The sequence below is a fragment of the Rhinatrema bivittatum genome, chromosome 10 (assembly GCF_901001135.1).
Source record: "Rhinatrema bivittatum chromosome 10, aRhiBiv1.1, whole genome shotgun sequence".
Taxonomy (NCBI): Eukaryota; Metazoa; Chordata; class Amphibia; order Gymnophiona; family Rhinatrematidae; genus Rhinatrema; species Rhinatrema bivittatum.
Window position 1 is genome coordinate 19,014,923 of NC_042624.1, and position 20,068 is coordinate 19,034,990.

The window sequence follows — 20,068 nt, forward strand, 5'->3', positions numbered from 1 at the left end:
AACCCTTGCTGTAGTTACATGATGTTAGGTTCCATATTAGGAGCTACCACCCAGGAAAAAGATCTAGGCTTCATAGTAGATAATTCTTTGAAATCATCGGATCAGTGTGTGCTGTAGCAGTCAAAAAAGCAAACAGAATGTTAGGAATTATTAGGAAGGGAATGGTTAATAAAACGGAAAATGTCATAATGCCTCTGTATCGCTCCATGGTGAGACCGCACCTTGAATACTGTGTATAATTCTGGTTCCCACATCTCAAAAAAAGATATAGTTGCAATGAAGAAGTACAGAAAGAGCAACCAAAATGATAAAGGGAATGGAACAGCTCCCGTATGAGGAAAGGCTGAAGAGGTGAATTTTTAGCTAAAACACTGGAATCCTAGGTTCAGCTGAAAATTCACTTAAATCTAGACAGTCAAAATGTGGCTGCCTAGATTTGTGCTGCTCTTCCTGAAAATGGGTACCTCAACCCACCCTCCTTTACCGTCTCCCAAAGCTGTGATGCCTTCCCACCCAAACCGTGATACTTTAAACTGCATCCCCTAAACTAATTGGCAGTTCTCTCTTCCTCCCCTAACATCTGATGTCATAATGCCACTGTATCTCTCCATGGTGAGACCGCACCTTGAATACTGTGTACAATTCTGGTCGCCACATCTCAAAAAAGATATTGTTGCGATGGAGAAGGTACAGAGAAGGGCGACCAAAATGATAAAGGGGATGGCTGAAGAGGTTAGGGCTGAAGAGGTTAGGGCTGTTCAGCTTGGAGAAGAGACGGCTGAGGGGGGGATATGATAGAGGTCTTTAAAAATCATGAGAGGTCTTGAAAGAGTAGATGTGAGGTCTTGAAAGAGTAGATGTGAATCGGTTATTTACACTTTCGATAACAGAAGGAAGTTAGCAAGTAGCACGTTTAAGACTAATCGGAGAAAATTCTTTTTCACTCAATGCACAATTAAGCTCTGGAATTTGTTGCCAGAGGATGTGGTTAGTGCAGTTAGTGTAGCTGGGTTCAAAAAAGGTTTGGATAAGTTCTTGGAGGAGAAGTCCATTAACTGCTGTTAATCAAGTTGACTTAGGGAATAGCCACTGCTTTTAATTGCATCAGTAGCATGGGATCTTCTTGGTATTTGGGTACTTGCCAGGTTCTTGTGGCCTGGTTTGGCCTCTGTTGGAAACAGGATGCTGGGCTGGATGGACCCTTGGGCTGACCCAGCATGGCAATATCTTATGTTCTTATTGGGAAGATTCAAATGTCAGGTTTCCCCCTCTGGATAATAATTCTGTGGGTATGATTGCTACATCCCATAGACTTAAATTGAAACAGTTGCTGGACAAATGGGGTTAATCGCTATCTGGAGAAACTTATATCCTTCTAGTCACAATTATTTTTTTCTATTTAAACCACATTCATCATATTCCAGAATGGATTTTTTTTTTTAATTACTAAAATTGTTGTCCAGAACTCAGGAGGTGGGTATAGAAATCTTAAGTTTGGCTGATTATGCCCCAATTTGGTGGACTACATTTTTACAAACAAAGATAAAGATAGATGATTTTGGTATATCAATGACAGTTTATTAAAAGATAAGCTTGTGACCAGCTATCAAATGATGTTCTGTCCTCAGTTCTTGATGCCCTATCTTGGGAGCCTATACAGAAAGTTAAACCTCTTCTATTTTTTTTAGCTTCCAAAAGTCAGAGAGAACTCAGATCTGATACCAAAACATTTATTGAATGATTTTGACATTCACTACGAATGCACACATAGCAGGCCTGATACATCTGTGATGAGAAACTCTGAGAGCTCAGTCAAAGGCAGACAACAGCAGTTGTAGAGGAAACTGTAGCTACCAGAATAGCAGAAACCAGCAGTGAGTGGAAAACAAATGAGAAAAAAGGCAAGGAAGCAAGGTGAACAGAGCGATGCTTCCAAGAGCCTGCAGAGGATTCAGGAGAGCTGTGTGCTTGTCAAGAGCCAGTTCCAAATTGAACTTTCAACAGGAAGTAAGATCTCCCAGGGTTTCTAAAGGGGAAAAGGCCAATAGAAGAAGCAAGAGAACATAAACAGAGGGAGAACAAATAGAAGCTTAGCAATATTTAAACAATAAACAATCAGGAAAGCCCCACAACATGCAGAGAATCTAAGCTGTGTATTATTGTAAAAGAGCACAGAGAGGCAGCATAAGATGTATATACATATACTGCAGAGGCAGAACAATCTCTATTTGGTATCATAGATACCACTATTTTTAAACATTACGCAAACAAAGAAATGTCAAAAACATGCAAATGGTCCATAATGTTACAGTATTTTCATGAGCCACGAGGAGCATTGTCTCAGTGACTGGTCTGATGAATGTCTTTACTGCTCCTTGTTTTGCTGTCTTAATTTCTTTAGCGTAAGCTTCTTGCTGTATGTAGCGCAGGACAACATTCTCTGAAGTGAGAGTTCTTCAACCATATGAATTTTTGTGCAGAGATGCTAGTGATAACCATCTGGGGTTCTGTCTGGGGTCTGATGAAAGAACACAATATGGATGAGATGTGCAATAGCTCACCTCAACATTGACCATTTCAAAAATCTGTCGAACCGGTGTGCTCCCAAATTGCCTTCAAGAAACGATGTTAGTAGCAAGCTTGGTTATCTATGGATGGATTTCTGCATCTGATTCACGGCTCATGAGCTCAAAATAATGGCTTCCAGTTGGGAATTTAATATGGCTCTTGAAGAGGAACTCAAGTCCAGTTAGCATCTTGTCTGCATCAGGTGACTTGCTGAGATGGATCTTCTGGCATGGTCTGCTGGATTGATTTCCTGATACGCTCGATCCTGGTGCATTCATATATGTGGCTCAGCACTACCTTACTGTTGGTACAGAACTTAACCATGTCTGGTTGTATGTCTGTTGCACTTAGTATCATTCTGCTATCTCCACTGCCAACACTGCTCCATGTAATTCAATTGTGGTATGGTGTGGTTAAACTGAAGGGTTAATTTAGCCTTGCCCAGTGGCAATAGTGATCATATGATCAAATTTGAATTAATGACTGGAAGGGGACAGTAAGCAAATCCACTGCTCTCGTGCCAAACGTACAAAAGGGAAACTTTGATAAAATGAGAAAAATAGTTAGAAAAAAACTGAAAGGAGCAGCTACAAAGGGAAAAAGTGTGCAAGAGGCGTGGACATTGTGAAAAAAAAAAAAATACCATCCTAGAAGCACAGTCCAAATGTATTCCACACATTAAGAAAGGAGGAAGGAAGGCAAAACGATTACCAACATGTTTAAAAGATGAGGTGAAAGAGGCTATTTTAGCCAAAAGATTTTTATTCAAAAATTGGAAGAAGGATCCAACAGAAGAAAATAGGATAATGCATAAGCGTTGGCAAGTTAAATGTAAGACATTGATAAGACAGAGTAAGTGTGAGGTTGATCACAAGCATATCGCTCTTATGGTGGAAATGTAGTGCATATTCCTGTTGACACACTCCCAGCCAAATATGGAACCCACTTCATATAGGATGCTGGGCTGTAGGCTTGAAACAAAGTGCCGCCTTGTACATATGTACCTGGATTGTGAACCAGTAATAGTTCATCCGTAAGCATGCAAGAGTGTGGATCACCTGTGATGGCGATTAACATCCATGGTAGAGTGTGCATTAAGTTGATTTCTGTTAGGTGTAGAGTCTGCTTCACAGACAGGCTGATTTGACTCAATATCTGTTGGTTTTCCTGGCTGCTTGTATGAGAGTGTATCACCATGTTCAGAGGTTAGTGTGCTTAACAGGATCCTCTGAGATAATCTGATCAAACTGGATCACCTGACTTTCTTGTCCTGCAACAGCTTCAAGGTTTAGCTTAGGCATCTGCAGCAGTGACTTTCTTCTCTTGATGCAACATGTTTAGCTCTGCATCCAACTCAACCTTCCTGCATGAGCCTTCTGCTGCAATGACAATAGCAACTTTCTGCTCTTCTGCCTCTAGATCAGCTTTCTCGTATATAGCAGTTTTGACAGCAGCAGCATTAGCTGCTATACATTCCTCCTCTTTGTTTCTGGCTCTAGCTAACTTTATAGTGGAATCTTGTTTACTGAAGGAAGCATGTGCCTGTACAGTTTCTACTTCTCTGTATGCCCTGGCGATGGCTGCACTTACTGAGACTAGGTTTGAGCGGACTGAGTTCAGTGATCTTGTAGACCTAGCAGAGCATTTGCAAAGGCTGGGAAACAGTTTCCTTTACATTCTCAATTTGTTGCTATGCTTGTGCAGAAGTGCTTTGCACTAAATTGTCATGTTCTAGATCAGTGGTTCCCAACCCTGTCCTGGGGACCCCCCAGCCAGTCGGGTTTTCAGGATATCCACAATGAATATGCATGAGAGAAAATTTGCATGCACTGCCTCCATAACATTCACATTTTCTCTCATGCATATTCATTATGGATATCCTGAAAACCAGACTGGCTGGGGGGTCCCCAGGGCAGGGTTGGGAACCACTGTTCTAGATCAATGTTCTCAGGCAGATTTTTCTTCAACACTCTTCTGTATTGTAATAAATTCAAGGTATCTGTTTGCTTGCATTTGATAACATTTATAATCGTACTTGAACTGATTTATAGCTTGTTGAATTTCTTCTATCCCAGAGTGCAAATGAACTTACGTGTATTAGAATGTGGGCAGAGTTGCAGTCTATTAATTTTCCTTAGGAAACTGGTTTTGTCAGTTTCAAATTTCTCTAATGCTTTTATTACATGCTTTTGTTTACAGGCAGCAACTATGATAACTGACAGGGTAAATTTATTTGCATTTTCACTGAGCAGGTTTTCTATTGGACCGATCCTTCCATGCTTTAAGGCAGTGATAGATGGTGGCAGTATCAGGTTACAGTTCATGGACTCAGCACAGCTTTTCAGGCTACTGATGTAATCACAGACAGGAGAGGGGATATGAAAGTGCTCCCAGGCAAAGAGGACAAAGAGGATATCATTTATTTATGTATTTGATTTATATCCTGCCTTTCGACTCTTCAAAGTGGATTAAAGTCAGGTGCTATAGGTATTTCCCTGTCACCAGAGGGCTCACAATCTTAAAATCTCCAATTAGATTTAATACATTTTTTCCCCCAAGGACCTCCTCGATTGTCTTCAGGCACTGGGAAAGATTAGGCAAGATTAGGCATTACCAATTTTGGTCACTTGTGGGAGAATAGCAAGCTGTGATATTTTGAATCATTGCAGGAAAACTACCATTAAATTCCCCTACATTCAATTACAGCATTGTTTAACACTGGAATGTGAGACAATGGACCTCCAAAAGGGGAAAATACTTTTGGAAGAGTTGTGTGATGAGACTGGCAATGCCAAGGGATTGATTTCTAAGATTTACTCTTTGTTTAATATTGACCTGCCTGTAAAACCTGGGGTTGGGAGAGGTGCTTGGCAAGACATCTTGGGACTTATGCTATCTAATTAGAGAGAAAACATTCTATCTCCTCAGGAGTAGTTGAGAATAGCTACAAAGTATTTTAACAATGGTATCTTGCACTGGTGTGCTTACATAAGATATATCCACAAGTGAAGAAGGATAACCTGCTGTTGTGATTGTGGAGAATTGGGGTCCTTCTTCCATATTTGATAGGAAAGCCCTTTAGCACAGACATTTTGGGAAGGAGGTATTGGGGTTGATTAAAGAGATTACCTGCACAGATATCCCTAAGGACCTGAAAATTTGTTTTAGTTCTTCCTATATCTATAGTTTCTGCTAAATTGAATGATTTGATATTGCAAATTGTATGAATTGGCAGCTTGGTGGAGTAAAACACTGACTTCAGTGAGACGACAATTTGCTGAAAGTTTGTTTGGGGAAATTGACAGCTATTAAAAATGATACTGTAGCAAGCTACTATAAATCAGGTTCCTGCCTCCATGAGCTTATCATTTGTTGAAGCTTTACAATGTGGACCAACTGGCATCCGGATCTGAGTGATGTCTTTTGGACCTGCCAAAAAGGGGTTTCAACACTGCAGAGACTGCAAGCCATCGCAGCTAAGATGAGAGAATATAACAATTTGTCAAAAACCCCTGTGTGCTCTCCTGTAAATGACAAATGTTTTGCAAGAAACAAATTCCAGCACTCACAGTGTTAAGTTGGAAAAAGGCTGTTGCTGAGGGCGTGGACCCTTGGACCGAGATGGAATTGGCACATCCTGCAGGGAAGAGCCCTGCAGGTCCCCAACATCAGCTGGTAGAGCTGGCTATGGCAGAAACCCAACTGGAGCTTCACCCATACCAGCCCTTGTTCCCCTTAGGTTGAGCCCTTGGGTGCCAGGACCAGCAGGTCTTAGGTGGGGGCCTCTGCAGACAAGTTGGATGTCTATGGGTCACAGTCCAGGGTCTGGGGAAGGCTGGGTTCCAGTATAATCGGAGACAGTCAGTGGTCAAGGCAGGCAGCATTCAGATGTGGTTAGTCGGCAGGCTGAGTTCAAACATGGACAAGAGTCAGGCTATGGTCAGTGACAGGTGGAGTTCAAATGTAGATGTAGGTCACAGGCTGAGATCAAACCAGAGATCCGTCCAAGGTAAGGCAGGCATGGAAAGCAGGCAGGGAGGCAAGTAGCACAGGCAGGCAGACAGTGAAGACACATCTGAAACTATTTAAAACCAATCTGAAAACCTGGCTTTTTAAACAAGCTTTTTATAAAGACAAAGAGAAGGATGAAAACAATCGATAGATAGGGTAGCTCTAAGCAATCAGTTTTTTTTTTTCATTTATGTCTCCAAATACATATTAAATGTAGACTTGAACCACGTAACAGTTACCTAACCGAAGTATAAACTCTAATTTACACCTAGTTTCTCTTATTAAAAATGTTACCGTTCTGTGTTGGCACATGTTTAAATTGTAATCTATACCAATCATATTTTTTATTTTTGTGCCTTTATGTAAACCATTGTGATGGTGAATTAACTTAACGACGGTATAGAAGATTTTTTAAATAAATAAATAAACAAACACAGAAGAACTGAAGACTGACCACAAAACTGAAGATGGGCCACAGGCAGGGGACGAAGACCAGACACACAGGAATGAGAACCAGGAACAGAGGAACAAACGCTGAGGCAACTTGCTCTGCACAAGGTAGTGGACATATTGCCAAGGCATGGATAGTTGGGAGAAAGGCCCTTTTATGGGCCGAAGGCAGTGATGTCATCTGTGGGTGCCTCAGGGCTTTCCCACTGCAAGCCCTTTAAGGTTGGGAAGAGCATGTGTGTGCGTGCAAGGAGCAACGTTGGGGTGAGTCGGCGGTGTGCTGCTGCTGATGATGCCTGCCCCACTTGAGCATAGTAGCCTATTGCATCACAGTTTGAGGGTTCCATAATGGCATTGGGGCTGGAGGTAAGAGCAGTAGTTCGTGAGACCAATCCGTGAACCACCGAACGCAACAGTACCCCTCCTCTTAAGCCCCTTTCCTGACAGTCTTAATCTGGTGGGATGATGGACAAGGAAATCCTTAAGCAGGTTGGGGTCCAGGATGTTAGAGGCGGGTTCCCAGGAGTTCTCCTCGGGGCTATACCCCTTCCAGGCAATGGGGTACTCCTATTTCTTACCTCTGTGTCAAAAGTCTAAACTTTCCTCCACTTCATGGTCTGTGCTGTCTTCAATGGTTACTTTTGAGGTTTTGGAGGTGCCTTAGAGGCCAGGTGAATATCAGTGGCTTTCAACAAAGATACTTGAAAGACATTGTGGATGCCCAATGTGGGGTGACAGTTTTAGTTGGTGGGTCACAGGTCCTATTTGGCGAATTATGGAAAAGGACCAATAAATTGTGGGACGCGGCTCATGAAAAGCACTCTCAGGCAAATGTGGCAAGTGCTGAGCCACACATTCTTGCCTATCTTGAATTTGGGAGCGGACCTTTGCTGTGTATCCGTAGTCCTTTTCGCTCTGTCCACTGCCTTTTGGATGAGAATATTGGTGTGGGTCCAGAGGTCTTGCAGTTCTAGGGCAGACAGTAGAGCTGCTGGAGAGGATACTACCATGGGAAAAAGCAGCAGTGGTAACGATTTCTTCCGCTAAAACCACTTGAAATGGCGAAATCCACGTGGGAATTATGTAGGAATTCCACCAGTTTAAATGGGAAGCCCAGGTGTCTTGGTGTTCATTGACACAGGTTCGGATTAAGGCCTTGAGTGTGCGGTTTGTAATGCTCCTATTTTCCATTCCCTGGGTGGGTGGTAACCTGTTGTGAAATCCAGAGTGCTATTGAACTTTTTGCATAGAGAGCACCAGTATGTTTGCCATGAATGTACTTTCCCCGGTTGGATAAGAGTATGTTTGGGTAAGCCACGTATGTGGAACCATGAACGGTAAAGAGCCATCCTAACTCTGGAGTGGCAGGGAGGCTGGAGTGGGACAAAGTGAGCCATTTTGAGAAGTGATCGATACCACACCCAAATTATGATGGCACCATCTGAGAGAGGAGGTCCACGTTAAAATCGGTGTACAAATGGGTCCAGTGATGGCTGTAACAGCCCCCAGGGTCAGTCTCACAGCTTTCTGCTGAGCGCAGTTGGGGCAAGAATCCACAGTATGCCTTGACATCCTGCTTCCATTTGAGGCCACTAATAGTATGGTTGAAGCAGTGTAAAGGTTTGTGCCCATCCAGGGTGACCAACTCGGGAGTCATGGGACCATCTCAATACCATATCAATAACTTTACACGCGTCGCCGGGCCTTTTTAAAATAGGCCCGGCGTGCGTGTAAAGTTTTAAACTTTAAAATAGGCTTTTAAAAATCCGGCCCCCTAGGGAATAGCCACTGCTATTAATGCATCAGTAGCATGGGATCTTCTTGGTGTTTGGGTAATTGCCAGGTTCTTGTGGCCTGGTTTGGCCTCTGTTGGAAACAGGATGCTGGGCTTGATGGACCTTGGTCTGACCCAGCATGGCAATTTCTTATGTTCTTAACTGTAAGTTTATATTATACTTCACTGCTGTACTTTTCCCATTTATTGTTCTGGATGGATTTACTGTCTACTTACATAATACTAGTAAAAAGATTACCGTATTTTTCGCTCCATAAGACGCACCTGACCATAAGATGCACCTAGGATTCAGAGGGGGAAAATTTAAAAAAAAAAAAAAATTGTGCTAAACCGGCTCTGTTCCTGGGCGTCTGTGCGTCTTGTGGAGCAAATTAGGGGAGTGCATAACTTTTTTTTTTTTCTCCCATTTTGTTTTCGGGTCTGGGGAGGGCCATTTCGGTCCACTCCCCAGATCAGAAAACTTTTTTCTTTCTCTGGGAACCCCCCCCCCAAAAGAAAACCCCATCCCAACCCTTTAAATTAATTAACAACCCCCACCCTCCTGACTCACCTCCAAGACCTACCAACTTAATTTACTACAACCCCCCACCCTCCTGACCCTTCCCAAGACCTGCCAAAAGTTCCTGGTGGTCCAGCGGGGGTCCAGGAGCGGTCCGGGAGCGATCTCCTGGGCTTGGGCCGTCTGCTGCCAGTAAACAAAATGGCGCCGATGACCCTTTGCCCTTACTGTCACTGGGGCCGACCAATGGCAGCGGTAGCCCCTGTGACATAGTAAGGGCAAAGGGCCGTCTGCTGCCAGTAATCAAAATAAAGTATCCCAAGCCCAGGAGATCGCTTCTGACCCCCGCTGGACCACCAGGGACTTTTGGCAGGTCTTGGGGGAGTCGGAGGGTGGGGGGGGTTTTGTTAGATTTTTAGGTTTTAGTTTTTTTTTAATATTCGCCTCCATAGACGCACATACATTTTCCCCCCACTTTTGGGGGGAAAAAAGTGCGTCTTATGAGCGAAAAATACGGTAATTATTTTATTCTGGTGTGATAATTGTATCTGTTTTATGGTGTCTCAAGTGTTTGGGAAGGACATAGAATTGTGGTATCGGAGTGACCGGGACCCTGTCTTATCCCCCATTCAGGTTACGAACCCAAAGATAAATCATGTTAGTAAATATAATTTCTCATGTGGCACTCCCCACCCCAAGCATAGGGGGGTAATTCATAGTCCAGATCAAGGCAGGGCTGCAATAAGATTGTCAAATTTGAAAATATCTGAAAACCATTCCAGCTTTGGTCTAAGATTTAGGAATTACAGTTAGCATTTATGAGACCACTGACTTCTGAGTCGTATGTTGTAGATATGGAGGGTAAATGATATGGTGAGGAGAATGGGTGAGCGAGGGATTTGTGGGGAAATAATTACAAAAAAATCCCTTATGTTGTGATAACAGGCTCTTTGTTATTTATTTGTTCTTTGTTGTGCATTGTGTTAAAATTTTGGATTATTTAATAATCTTTGAATTGGAAAAAACAGAACCAGCACAAATATTGGATGCACATTTTTGCAAGCATTTTTTTTTAGGGGTGGGTGGGGTAATCATGTGCACTTTAACCATTTAAGGGGCTCTGAGCAAACATTTTTCGATGGGTTTGTAGGGTTTTATCACCTAAGCATTTATTCCACCATATAATTTTACCATCAGTCTGAGAATACTAGTCCATTTGTCTTAGATAATGAATATCACTTTATCATCATGGGTTACCATAATAACTTTAGTAGTCGGGCAAGGCATTTCTCCCTAGAAAGCATGGTACAAAAACATACTTGGCTTCAAGATTTAGCAGATTAAGGAATTAGCAATATCATCATAGAATCTTCTTAGTGTTTGGGTATTTGCCAGGTTCTTGTAGCCTGGTTTAGCCTCTGTTGGAAACAGGATGCTGGGCTTGATGGACCCTTGGTCTGACCCAGCATGGCAATTTCTTATGTTCTTATCATATCACCCTAGCCTATACTTGCATATGAAGCCTAGCTTACTAACCCATGGACCATAGCTGAGAGTAGAACCCCAGTTTCTCATCACTGTGATGTATTGCAGCGATGGTGTTCTTGAGGAATCTCTGCTGCTGGATTCAGATGCTGGCAGTCTCAGCTCTCTGCTGGTCTTATGGTACTGAGCTAAGAGAGGACCCTCTCTGTGTCACTAAATGCAACAGAACGGGTTCAGCCCTTCTGTTTAATGATCTGACCCCATGGAAGCAGCAGATCTGACCCCATGGAAGCATGGGGTCAGATCTGCTGTCTCTTTTCTTTCTTCTGCATCAGTTCTCTTTCAGCCCAGATATCGGGAGGGGCCGGCAGCACTGATGCAGGGTCGTATCAGCTTCTTTGAATGGTCACTAATCCAGTGGTTTTGCTCCCTGCTTTTTTTGTTTTAAGGGCTTACCTATGCTTAATTCAGTGACTTCATGTTTAGTAAAGAGAATACACAATTCAAATATGATAAGCTTTCTTGTCACACTCTTCAAGAGACCTTTGTCTTCTCCTCCCAGTTCAGCTTCAGGCTAGGCTAAAACTAACTAGCTGTTTGCAACTAGCAGATCTTCCAGCCCTGATTGGCCTGGATGTCATAACCCAGGGGCCCTGGCTGTTCTGTCTTTCACACATACATAATACATATTGTCCTTATGTTTTTTTTTCTGTGCCTATAGAGTATCTTCATGGCTGGAAAGGTTCTATAAATCAGATAAGCTGGTGATGTACAGAAAAGTGACCAGTGTCCATTTTAGTGATGTCAGATAATTCTTCTTGTCCGGTAGAGAATCCATCTTGGCTGCACACAATTAGTAAGAATTTGAGGTTTCCCTACAGGTCCCCTTTATTTTTTTTTTTATGTATTGCCCACCACATCTCTTCCTTTCATCCTCTCCAATAATTTAATATTGCTAGCCTGGTGTTGCAGCTTTCTTTTTCTACTCCAGCTGATGGAAGGCCAGTCATACTGTTTCCTCCTTCCAGCCCACGTAGGCCAATGCAAGAACACATCTATCTTTTTCTATCCCTCATAGGTCTGCTATTTTGCCTTCTCACCCCCTTCCCTAATGTTGTCTCCTCCTTTCTTGTTCACTCTTGCATGCACCAGATGGGATGAGGCATGGTCTAGTGTTTTGAGTATTTAACTAATTCAGGAGATGTCCAGATTCATGAGTTTGAGTGACTACTTCTCACTGACTAACTTTTATTAAATCATCTTATCTCCCTGTCCCTCCAGGACCCAGTTTGTAAACAAGGAATTTGTCATAATCATCTAGTCCCTCTTATAACTCCCAATTTCCTTATCCCCCACTATTTATATTTTTTGTGGCCTCAGCTTGCAAGTCCAGGCTCTGAGTATCTTACCCACAGCAAGTCTTAGGCTCAGATTGCTAAGAGGCATCTAACTGAGGCCTAACATATCCTTTTCTACTATTTCTATGTCAACCACTGGCAGCAAGTTTGGGTTTTGCCATCATACTATGGAATATTCCTGCTGTTTGGCCATCTTCTCCATGCTAGGGCCCAGTCGTCGTTGAGAAATTCAGGAGAAAACAATAGAACACATATTGCTGAAAGAGACCTTCATAAACTGGGAACTTCAACATTTGCTAAAGTGCTGTTCCATATAAACTGGGAACACTTAGCATGAATGAAGATATCCCTTTATTATATAATAATTGGTCTCCACAAATGTCCAAATATTTTTTTAATTTTTCAAAAACTTTTCCCAGTGATTTATGTTTTATCTTATGGTATGTCTTAAAAACATATTCATTAAATAAGTGTGGCCTTACCTTTGAACACAGCAGCAAGAGTGCTAAATATTGAATAGTTGATGGGAACTTCAAATGTCAGAAAAAAGCCCAGCACACAACATGTTTTGATTCTTCATCAGGGGCAATGGATGTTAACTGAAACATTAAGGAAGAACATTCATTCAAAAGTACACATAGTTAAACTTCACACATGCTTCAATAAAACTTATTTTTGAAGTAGCTGTTATAATGGACACCCGTTCTTTTATATTTCCCATCACATCGACGACATATGTGTGTGAAGATGCACAAACGTCTACTTTTTAAACTCAATGGCAGCAGTCTAAACATGAAGGACATGACAATACACCAATCAGGAGCCTTGACACACTTCCCCATTTACATAGAGGATGGAGGGGTCCTATGCCAGCGAATACCAATCTAGCTTCATTTATACCTAAGGATGATATGGTATTCAAATTTAAATATCCATCATTGTACCATGAAATCGAGCTGGGCAGTTAACCCTTCCTCTTTCATGTTACAACAGAATCTATGACCAAGATAGTTCTTCAGATTTGTGCTGAAACTGCCTACAATGCTTGAGAATGGGAGCCTCCTCCCTCTTCATGTTTAGATGGCTTCTATGTTCTATGAAAATGAATTCTTTTAAAAAAAATATTGGACAGTATGAACTCATCAGTAGCCCATCCATCACTAGTCTAGTGATGGCCAAATATGAGTATACCTTTGCACATCTCCCTTTTTTCAAAAAGTTGTAATTTGGATTTGGTACATCGATGATTTATTTTTTGTTTGACTTTTCATATATGGATGAGTATGGTAGATCCTTTTTTGAAATTACTTCCAATCAAATTGCTTATTTGGATCTATTGATCATTAGGGTCTCTGATGGTTTATGTACATCAGTGTTTCGCAAAAAAACTGATCATGACAACTAACTGCAATTTCTGTCCTTTCAGCCAATTTTTCCAGATTAAATGGATGTTTTCATCAACAGATGCATTAAAGCACCAAGCTTTCTTTTTAGCTCAAAACTTTTTTCTGCGGGGTTATTCTCTCTTGGTGGTAAAAACAGTTTATAGGCATGCCTTTTGCTCAGACTGCTTATCACTACTCCAATATCGATGTAAGGATGCTAAGACCCAATTAAAATGTGTATTGCCACATTCGAATGTCTGCTCTGGTGGCCTCTAGCATTGGAACAATTTATCTTTCCAATCTGTTTTTAAAGAAAAGCCTTTAATAGCTTATAGTAGGGGAAAAATATCAAGAATATGATGAAAACAGATTTACCGCATGCAGCTATTTATTTATTTATTTTTAACTTTTCTATACCAATGCTCCTGTACAGGATACATATCGCACCGGTTTACATGGAACTGAAAACAGTCGCCGGGAGGTGTATACAATGAAACATAGGAATACAATGAAACATAGGAACAAAGAACGTTCGAGGAAATAAAACAGTGTGGGGAAAAGTAACATTGGAACAAGGAACGTGCGGGGAGATAAGACAGATATGTGAAAACATTAGCAATATAAGGGAATACACTACCATATAATGTGGTATTACATCTTATTACATCTTATTACATCACAAGAACCTAATGTAGGACACTACACTTGCAATTAATGTGACATCTGTTCAAACACGAAGATTAGAATATCTTGGGAACATCCTATCTCTCATTTCACTTTTCGAGAGAACTACTCTAACCGATTGTAATTCATCAGATGTGGTGAACCTGATCATATGTAGTTGCCCTTTACTCTATGTTGGCAGAACTTCTCATGCATTTAAGAAAAGGATACGTGAACATAGAAGCCGTCTAAACATAAAGAGGAAGGAGGCTTCGATTGTCAAACATTATATGCAGTTTCAGCACAAATATGAAGAAGTATCTTGGATGGTCATAGATTCCATTGTAATGTCACGAAGAGAAGGGGATATCTCTGCCCAGCTCAGTTTCATGGAATAATGATATATGTTTAATTTGAAAACCATATCATCCTTAGGTACGAATGAAGCTATAGATTGGTATTCTCTGGTATACGGACCCTCTGTCCTCTATGTAAATGGAGGAGGGGCCAAGGATCCTGATTGGTGTACTGTTGTGTCTTTCATGTTTAAACCGGTGTCAATCAGTTTAAAAAGCAGAAGTTTGTGCGCCTTAATGCGTATATGATGTAATTGTGATGGGAAATATAAAAGAATGGGTGTCCATTATTTTTTAATAAGTGTAAACAGCTACTTCAAAAGCAAGTTTTATTGAATCATGTATGAAGTTTAACTATTTGTGTACTTTTAAATGAATGTTCTTCCTCTTAATGTTTTAGTTAAGATTTGTTGCCCCTGATGAAGAAACGAAATGTGCTTCATGTTGGGCTTTTTTCGGACTAACTTTTGAAATTCCCATCAACTATTCACTATTTAGTGCTCCTGCTGCTGTGTTCAAAGAAAAGTGCACACCTTTGTTTAATGAATGTAATTTTAAGACTTTAGTATAAGATAAAACCTAAATCACTGGGAAAGGTTTGTGAAAACAAAATATATTTGAACATTTTTGAAGACCAATGATTATATTACATAATCATTCACGCTAAGCGTTCCTAGTTTATATGGAAAAGCACTTTAGTGAATGTTGAAGTTCCCAGTTTATGAAGGTGTCTTTCAGTGGGGTGTGTTCTATTGTTTTCTCCTGAGTTGTTTTGTTTCACATTTGAGTTCCACCTGGCTAACTTTGGTCTTTTGCTCGTGATTTATTTTCATTATTAACAGAAAGCAAGACACTGGCTTTTCTCTTAAGCAGATGTGCAGGATTCTTTTCTTATTGAATGACAAGCCGTTAAGCCCGTTAAAACGGGCTACATCCCTCTGTCTCTCACCTCCCCCTCATTCTCTCTCCCCTACCTCCCTCATTCTCTCTCCCCTACCTCCCTCCCACCCACTCACCCACTACTCCCCACGCCTCCCCAGCCTCCTACTCTCTCACTCAGTCCTCACTCACTCCCTCCCCCTCGCTCCCTCTCACCTCACACTCAGTCCCACTCACTCTCCCTCAGTCCCCACTCCCTCCCTCCCTCTCCTCAGTCCACATCCCCTCCTCCCTCCTCCCTCAGTCCCACTCACTACCCCGCCCCTCAGTCCCACTCCCTCCCTCCCTATCACTCCCCCTCACTCAGTCCCTCCCCCTCACTCAATCCCTCCCTCTACTCAGTCACTCCCTCCCACTCTCTCTCCTTCGTCCCTCCCACTTAGTCCGTCCCTCCCTCCCTCTCTCTCTCTCCTCCCTCCCTCGCTACTGGCCGCTGCCGCTACCGCCGCTACCGCTGCCGCCGCCCGCTGCCGCTACCGCCACCGCCCACCACCGCCACCCGCCACCGCCGCCCGCTACCGCCGCCACTGCCGCCCGCCGCTACCGCCTCCGCTGCCGCCCGCTACCGCCGCCGCCCCCGCTGCCGCTACCGCCGCCGCCCGCTACCGCCACCCGCTACCGCCGCCGCTACCGCCCGCTACCGCTGCCCGCTGCCGCTGCTACCACCGCTGCCGCCATGTTTTTTGGGTTTTTTTTTACGCTGCCTAAGACTGACGTGCTCGCCCGCACATGCGCAGTAGAGCTGCTCTCTACTGCGCATTTGCGGCACGTCGGTCAAGCGTCGTTTATCTAGTTAGATTGTCATGTGCTGCCACTGTAACTGTTGCTTTGTTTTTCAGTCCCTCACTGCCCCCTCAACCCCCATCCTGTAGTTTACTCCCTCCAATTGCAATGGTCTCACCACTATCAGGATTTGACAACTTCACAAACCTTTTGTACTGATTGTAATAGGCGTTTTCTTGCCATTTTTAGCATCAGTGGATTTTTGTAGAGTACCTTTAACATCTCTGAAGAGTAAGTTTTTCTGAATTAAATTCAGAATTGTCACTAAAATGGTTACTAGGTGTTTTGTGGTGTTCCCACAGCTACCTCAAGGAATGGAAGTCAAATCCAATGATTATTAAGAATTTATATCTGGCTGTGGCACTGCATGTTCAAAGCTCAGAAACAGCATGCACATACTTTTATCTTCCCTTTACAGGTCCATCTGCTGAAGGACCAGCTGGCAGCCGAGGCAGCAGCTCGTCTCGAGGCTCAAGCCCGTGTGCACCAGCTTCTTTTGCAGAACAAAGACTTGCTCCAGCATATATCACTACTGGTCAAACAGATACAAGAGCTGGAGCTGAAACTGTCTGGACAGAGTATCAGTAAGTAACTTGCCTGCCCCATGAGACTATGCAGTACAAAATGTGCCAGCATCTGAGAGATAATTAGCTTCATTAATGGTACAGGCGCATTACATTATTACAACAACCAAACTATCTAGAAGATTAACAGAATCTGGCTACAGAAATCCATGCACCAATCACCAGCAAAATAGACTACTGCAATTCTTTATTGAAACAGGGAGCGCTCTTCTCTGCCATGCAGTGCTGGCTCCCCTGCTCCTTCCCCTCTCTTCCCATGGCCCTGAATGCAGTCTGGTTGCCATAGGGGATAGCGCAGAGGGACTAGAGCAGCAAGCAGGAGATGTGAGGTATTGTCCAATAAAGTCAGAGCCTGAGCCCAGGGAGGACAATTTTACTTCTGCACTGCAGCACAGGAAGAAGTTTCCCAAAGCACACTAGTGCGCCAAGAAGCTCTGACAGCAAATAACCACAGAAAAAACCAGAAATGGCCCAGCCAGTTTGCCCAGCAAAATATTTCAGCACTGTAACTGCTCCTATGTGCAGGTAAACCCATGCCTTCTATTTAAGGCTGTAACTGCCACATCATGCATGTTACCCCAGTTCTTCATTTGTGTGTATCCCATGCCTTCTTGAATTCCAGTTCTGGTTTTTTACCTACCTATCTATTTTCAGTGACTACCGCATCTATAACACACCATAAGCTTCCCAACAGTGTTAGTTCTATACAGGATATATACTTAGAAGAATAAATGTTACAAGGAAGGAACTTAGTTATACAATGTCCTGTTAACTTGCCTTATTTTTCTGCATTTTTTGGATGATTATGCTTGTTGCTGTCCCCAGTCTCGGCCCTTACATTTATTCTTAATTGCACATTAGATGGGTATCTGTAATACAGCAGGAGCAATCTGTGTAAAAGAGGGGCAGCGTGTCCAGACTGTATCTTTAAAACCCATTTGAAACTAGTTGACTCAATGTATCTAAACAGAGCTGCTTCCTGCATGTCGCAGGAGGGGAGAAGAAAAGTACAGAAGGACAATTTGCCATTATTGAAGACTTCAGTTCCTCAGCACACTGTAGAAAAGTCTGCAAAAAAGTTATACTGTTTCTTATGTTACAGAAAATGTAAGAACTATCAAAAAAAGAGGTGCAAGTGTTTCCTTGTCAGTGCAAAGTGCTATAATGTAATGCTATTCAGATTCTTATTGAGAAAATAGGATTAAATAGTTATTTACTCAATAAGTTTTGGGAATTGTTATGCTTCTTGCTAAGTTTGCCCTCTAACTCTTTGCTGTCGCCTATAAGAGATTTGCTTGGGAGCACAGATCTCTGAGAAGGCTTCCCTGAGGGTTGTAACAGCACTAGGAAGAGAACTGTGAGCAGCTGCATTACAATACAAATAAATCTCCAGTGGTGGGATGGCATGTCAGCTGCTCTCTTCAGAATTCTATTTAAAATAAAGACCTATAAAATTAAAATCTCACAACTTCCTGTCGCCATTTGTCTTTTGCTCTTCTCTCCTCCCTAGTACAACTTTCTTAGGTTGACTGTGGCTTGTAGTAGAATCTCCTACGAGATTGCCCCTCCTGAGCAGTCTGTACAGCAGCTGTCATCCACCCACTTAGCCTTACCAGACAGGAGGCTTAGTGATTTCTAGTTTTCAGAGGTGATAGACTCAGAGGTACACTGCCTACAAAGTAGTCATATCTCTCCTAATTCTTCTCCTTTTCTCTTTTCCATTTGCAGTGGGTTCACAGGACAGCTTGCTGGAAATCACCTTCCGCTCCAGTATGCTGCCAGTCCTGTGTGACCCCACCACTCCAAGGCCTGAGGACCTCTATCTACCCCAGCTGAATGATGGTACTGACCTCTCCCATGACCTCAGCAGCCCTCTAGGTAGGACCTACTGCTTGGTTAAACTTGAGTGCTTCCATTTCCTGCCCAGTGAACAGTCCTCAGAGAAGCTCCTGGGCAGTCTGGAGCTCTTCAAGTTTCGGAAGTCAGGCATCACCTCGGAGTACGAGTCAAACGCAGACGAGAGTGAGGAACAGGATTCCTGGGCCCAGGAGGAACATATACGGCTGATGAATGTCTTACAGAAACAGGTGTTGGGAGACAGCCTTGAAAATGAGATTGCTGTGTAGGCAGTGTGATGTAGTGCCAGGGCTCTGAAGAGAAGGGAGAGATATGGCAAAGGACAGAAATGGCAAACTAAGCCATAGGCAATAGGTGAAGCAGCAGGGGTTGTAGTTGATGGTATTTATAAGGCTTCCAGCTCTCTTGCATTACCTATGGACATAACATGAGTGCCATGCTGGGTCCATCAAGTCCAGCATCGTACCTCTGATAGTGCCTAATCTGGGTCAGTCCAGATCTCGGTTTTGCAAGAATTAAGGATTCAAAGTCTAAAATATTAAACATGGTCTCCAGGACTATCATATTTGTCCACAACTACAAGGAATTAATTTATTGGTTAGTCTTTAGAAATAAAGGACTCTTCCCCAATAATATTGTTCATCCTTAGCCCATATTCTGCACAATTATGTTCCAAAGAATGAACTAGGACAGTATGTAAAGAGAGAGCACAGTCACAGAACCACTTTATCTCTCTGGATGCTGTTGTGTATGATATGGTTCCTTTGCATACTGTGTAAACACTTTTACTAGAGTTTTATTGTGCTAAATCTCCTTGATAACTGAAAATTCTTAAGGAACTTCTGAATGACAATGTGCCTTCAGAACTTGCTGGCATTATACTGAGCTATGATCCTACTATCACATTAGGGAACTGGTGAAGTGGAAGCATTTCTTATCCATGGCAATATGTTGCTTTGTCTCAATAATTCAAATTCTGAGTGCCACCCTTTCTGCAATGAGGGCAATGTGTTACTTGCCTTGCAAGAATTTGTCTGTTGAACAGGTCTTCTTTTTTATATACCACCTTTTGTGATTAATTAGCCACTTCAAAGTGGATTACATTCAGGTACCATAGGAATTTCTCAGACCCCAGTGTCACCGATGTGAGCCCTTGGGCTGAGGCGTGGTTGATGCAGCCTAGCAGGCGAACCCCCTAGGCCCATACCAACAACAGGTGGATTCGCTCTTACAAGGATTAGGACTTCACCTATACCAGCCCCGTTCCCTGCAGGTTGAGCCCTTGGATTTCAAGGGCCCGCAGGACTTGGGCGAGAGTCCTGTAAGGAGTAGTCA

The 20,068-nt window shown here is 42.7% G+C and overlaps 1 protein-coding gene across 3 annotated transcripts in view; it reads left to right on the top strand.

Annotated features, from left to right (window-relative positions):
* LOC115099984 (carboxyl-terminal PDZ ligand of neuronal nitric oxide synthase protein-like) overlaps positions 1-20,068 on the top strand; it is a 560,668-nt gene that overhangs the window by 295,067 nt on the left and 245,533 nt on the right. For 2 of the 3 annotated variants that reach the window (XM_029618101.1, XM_029618102.1), the window contains 2 exons: positions 16,711-16,876; positions 18,605-18,754. In XM_029618101.1, coding sequence (XP_029473961.1) covers positions 16,711-16,876; positions 18,605-18,754 — 316 coding nt within the window. Of the gene's footprint in view, positions 1-16,710; positions 16,877-18,604; positions 19,455-20,068 lie in introns of those variants that run through there. The other variant, XM_029618104.1, reaches the window with a different exon arrangement.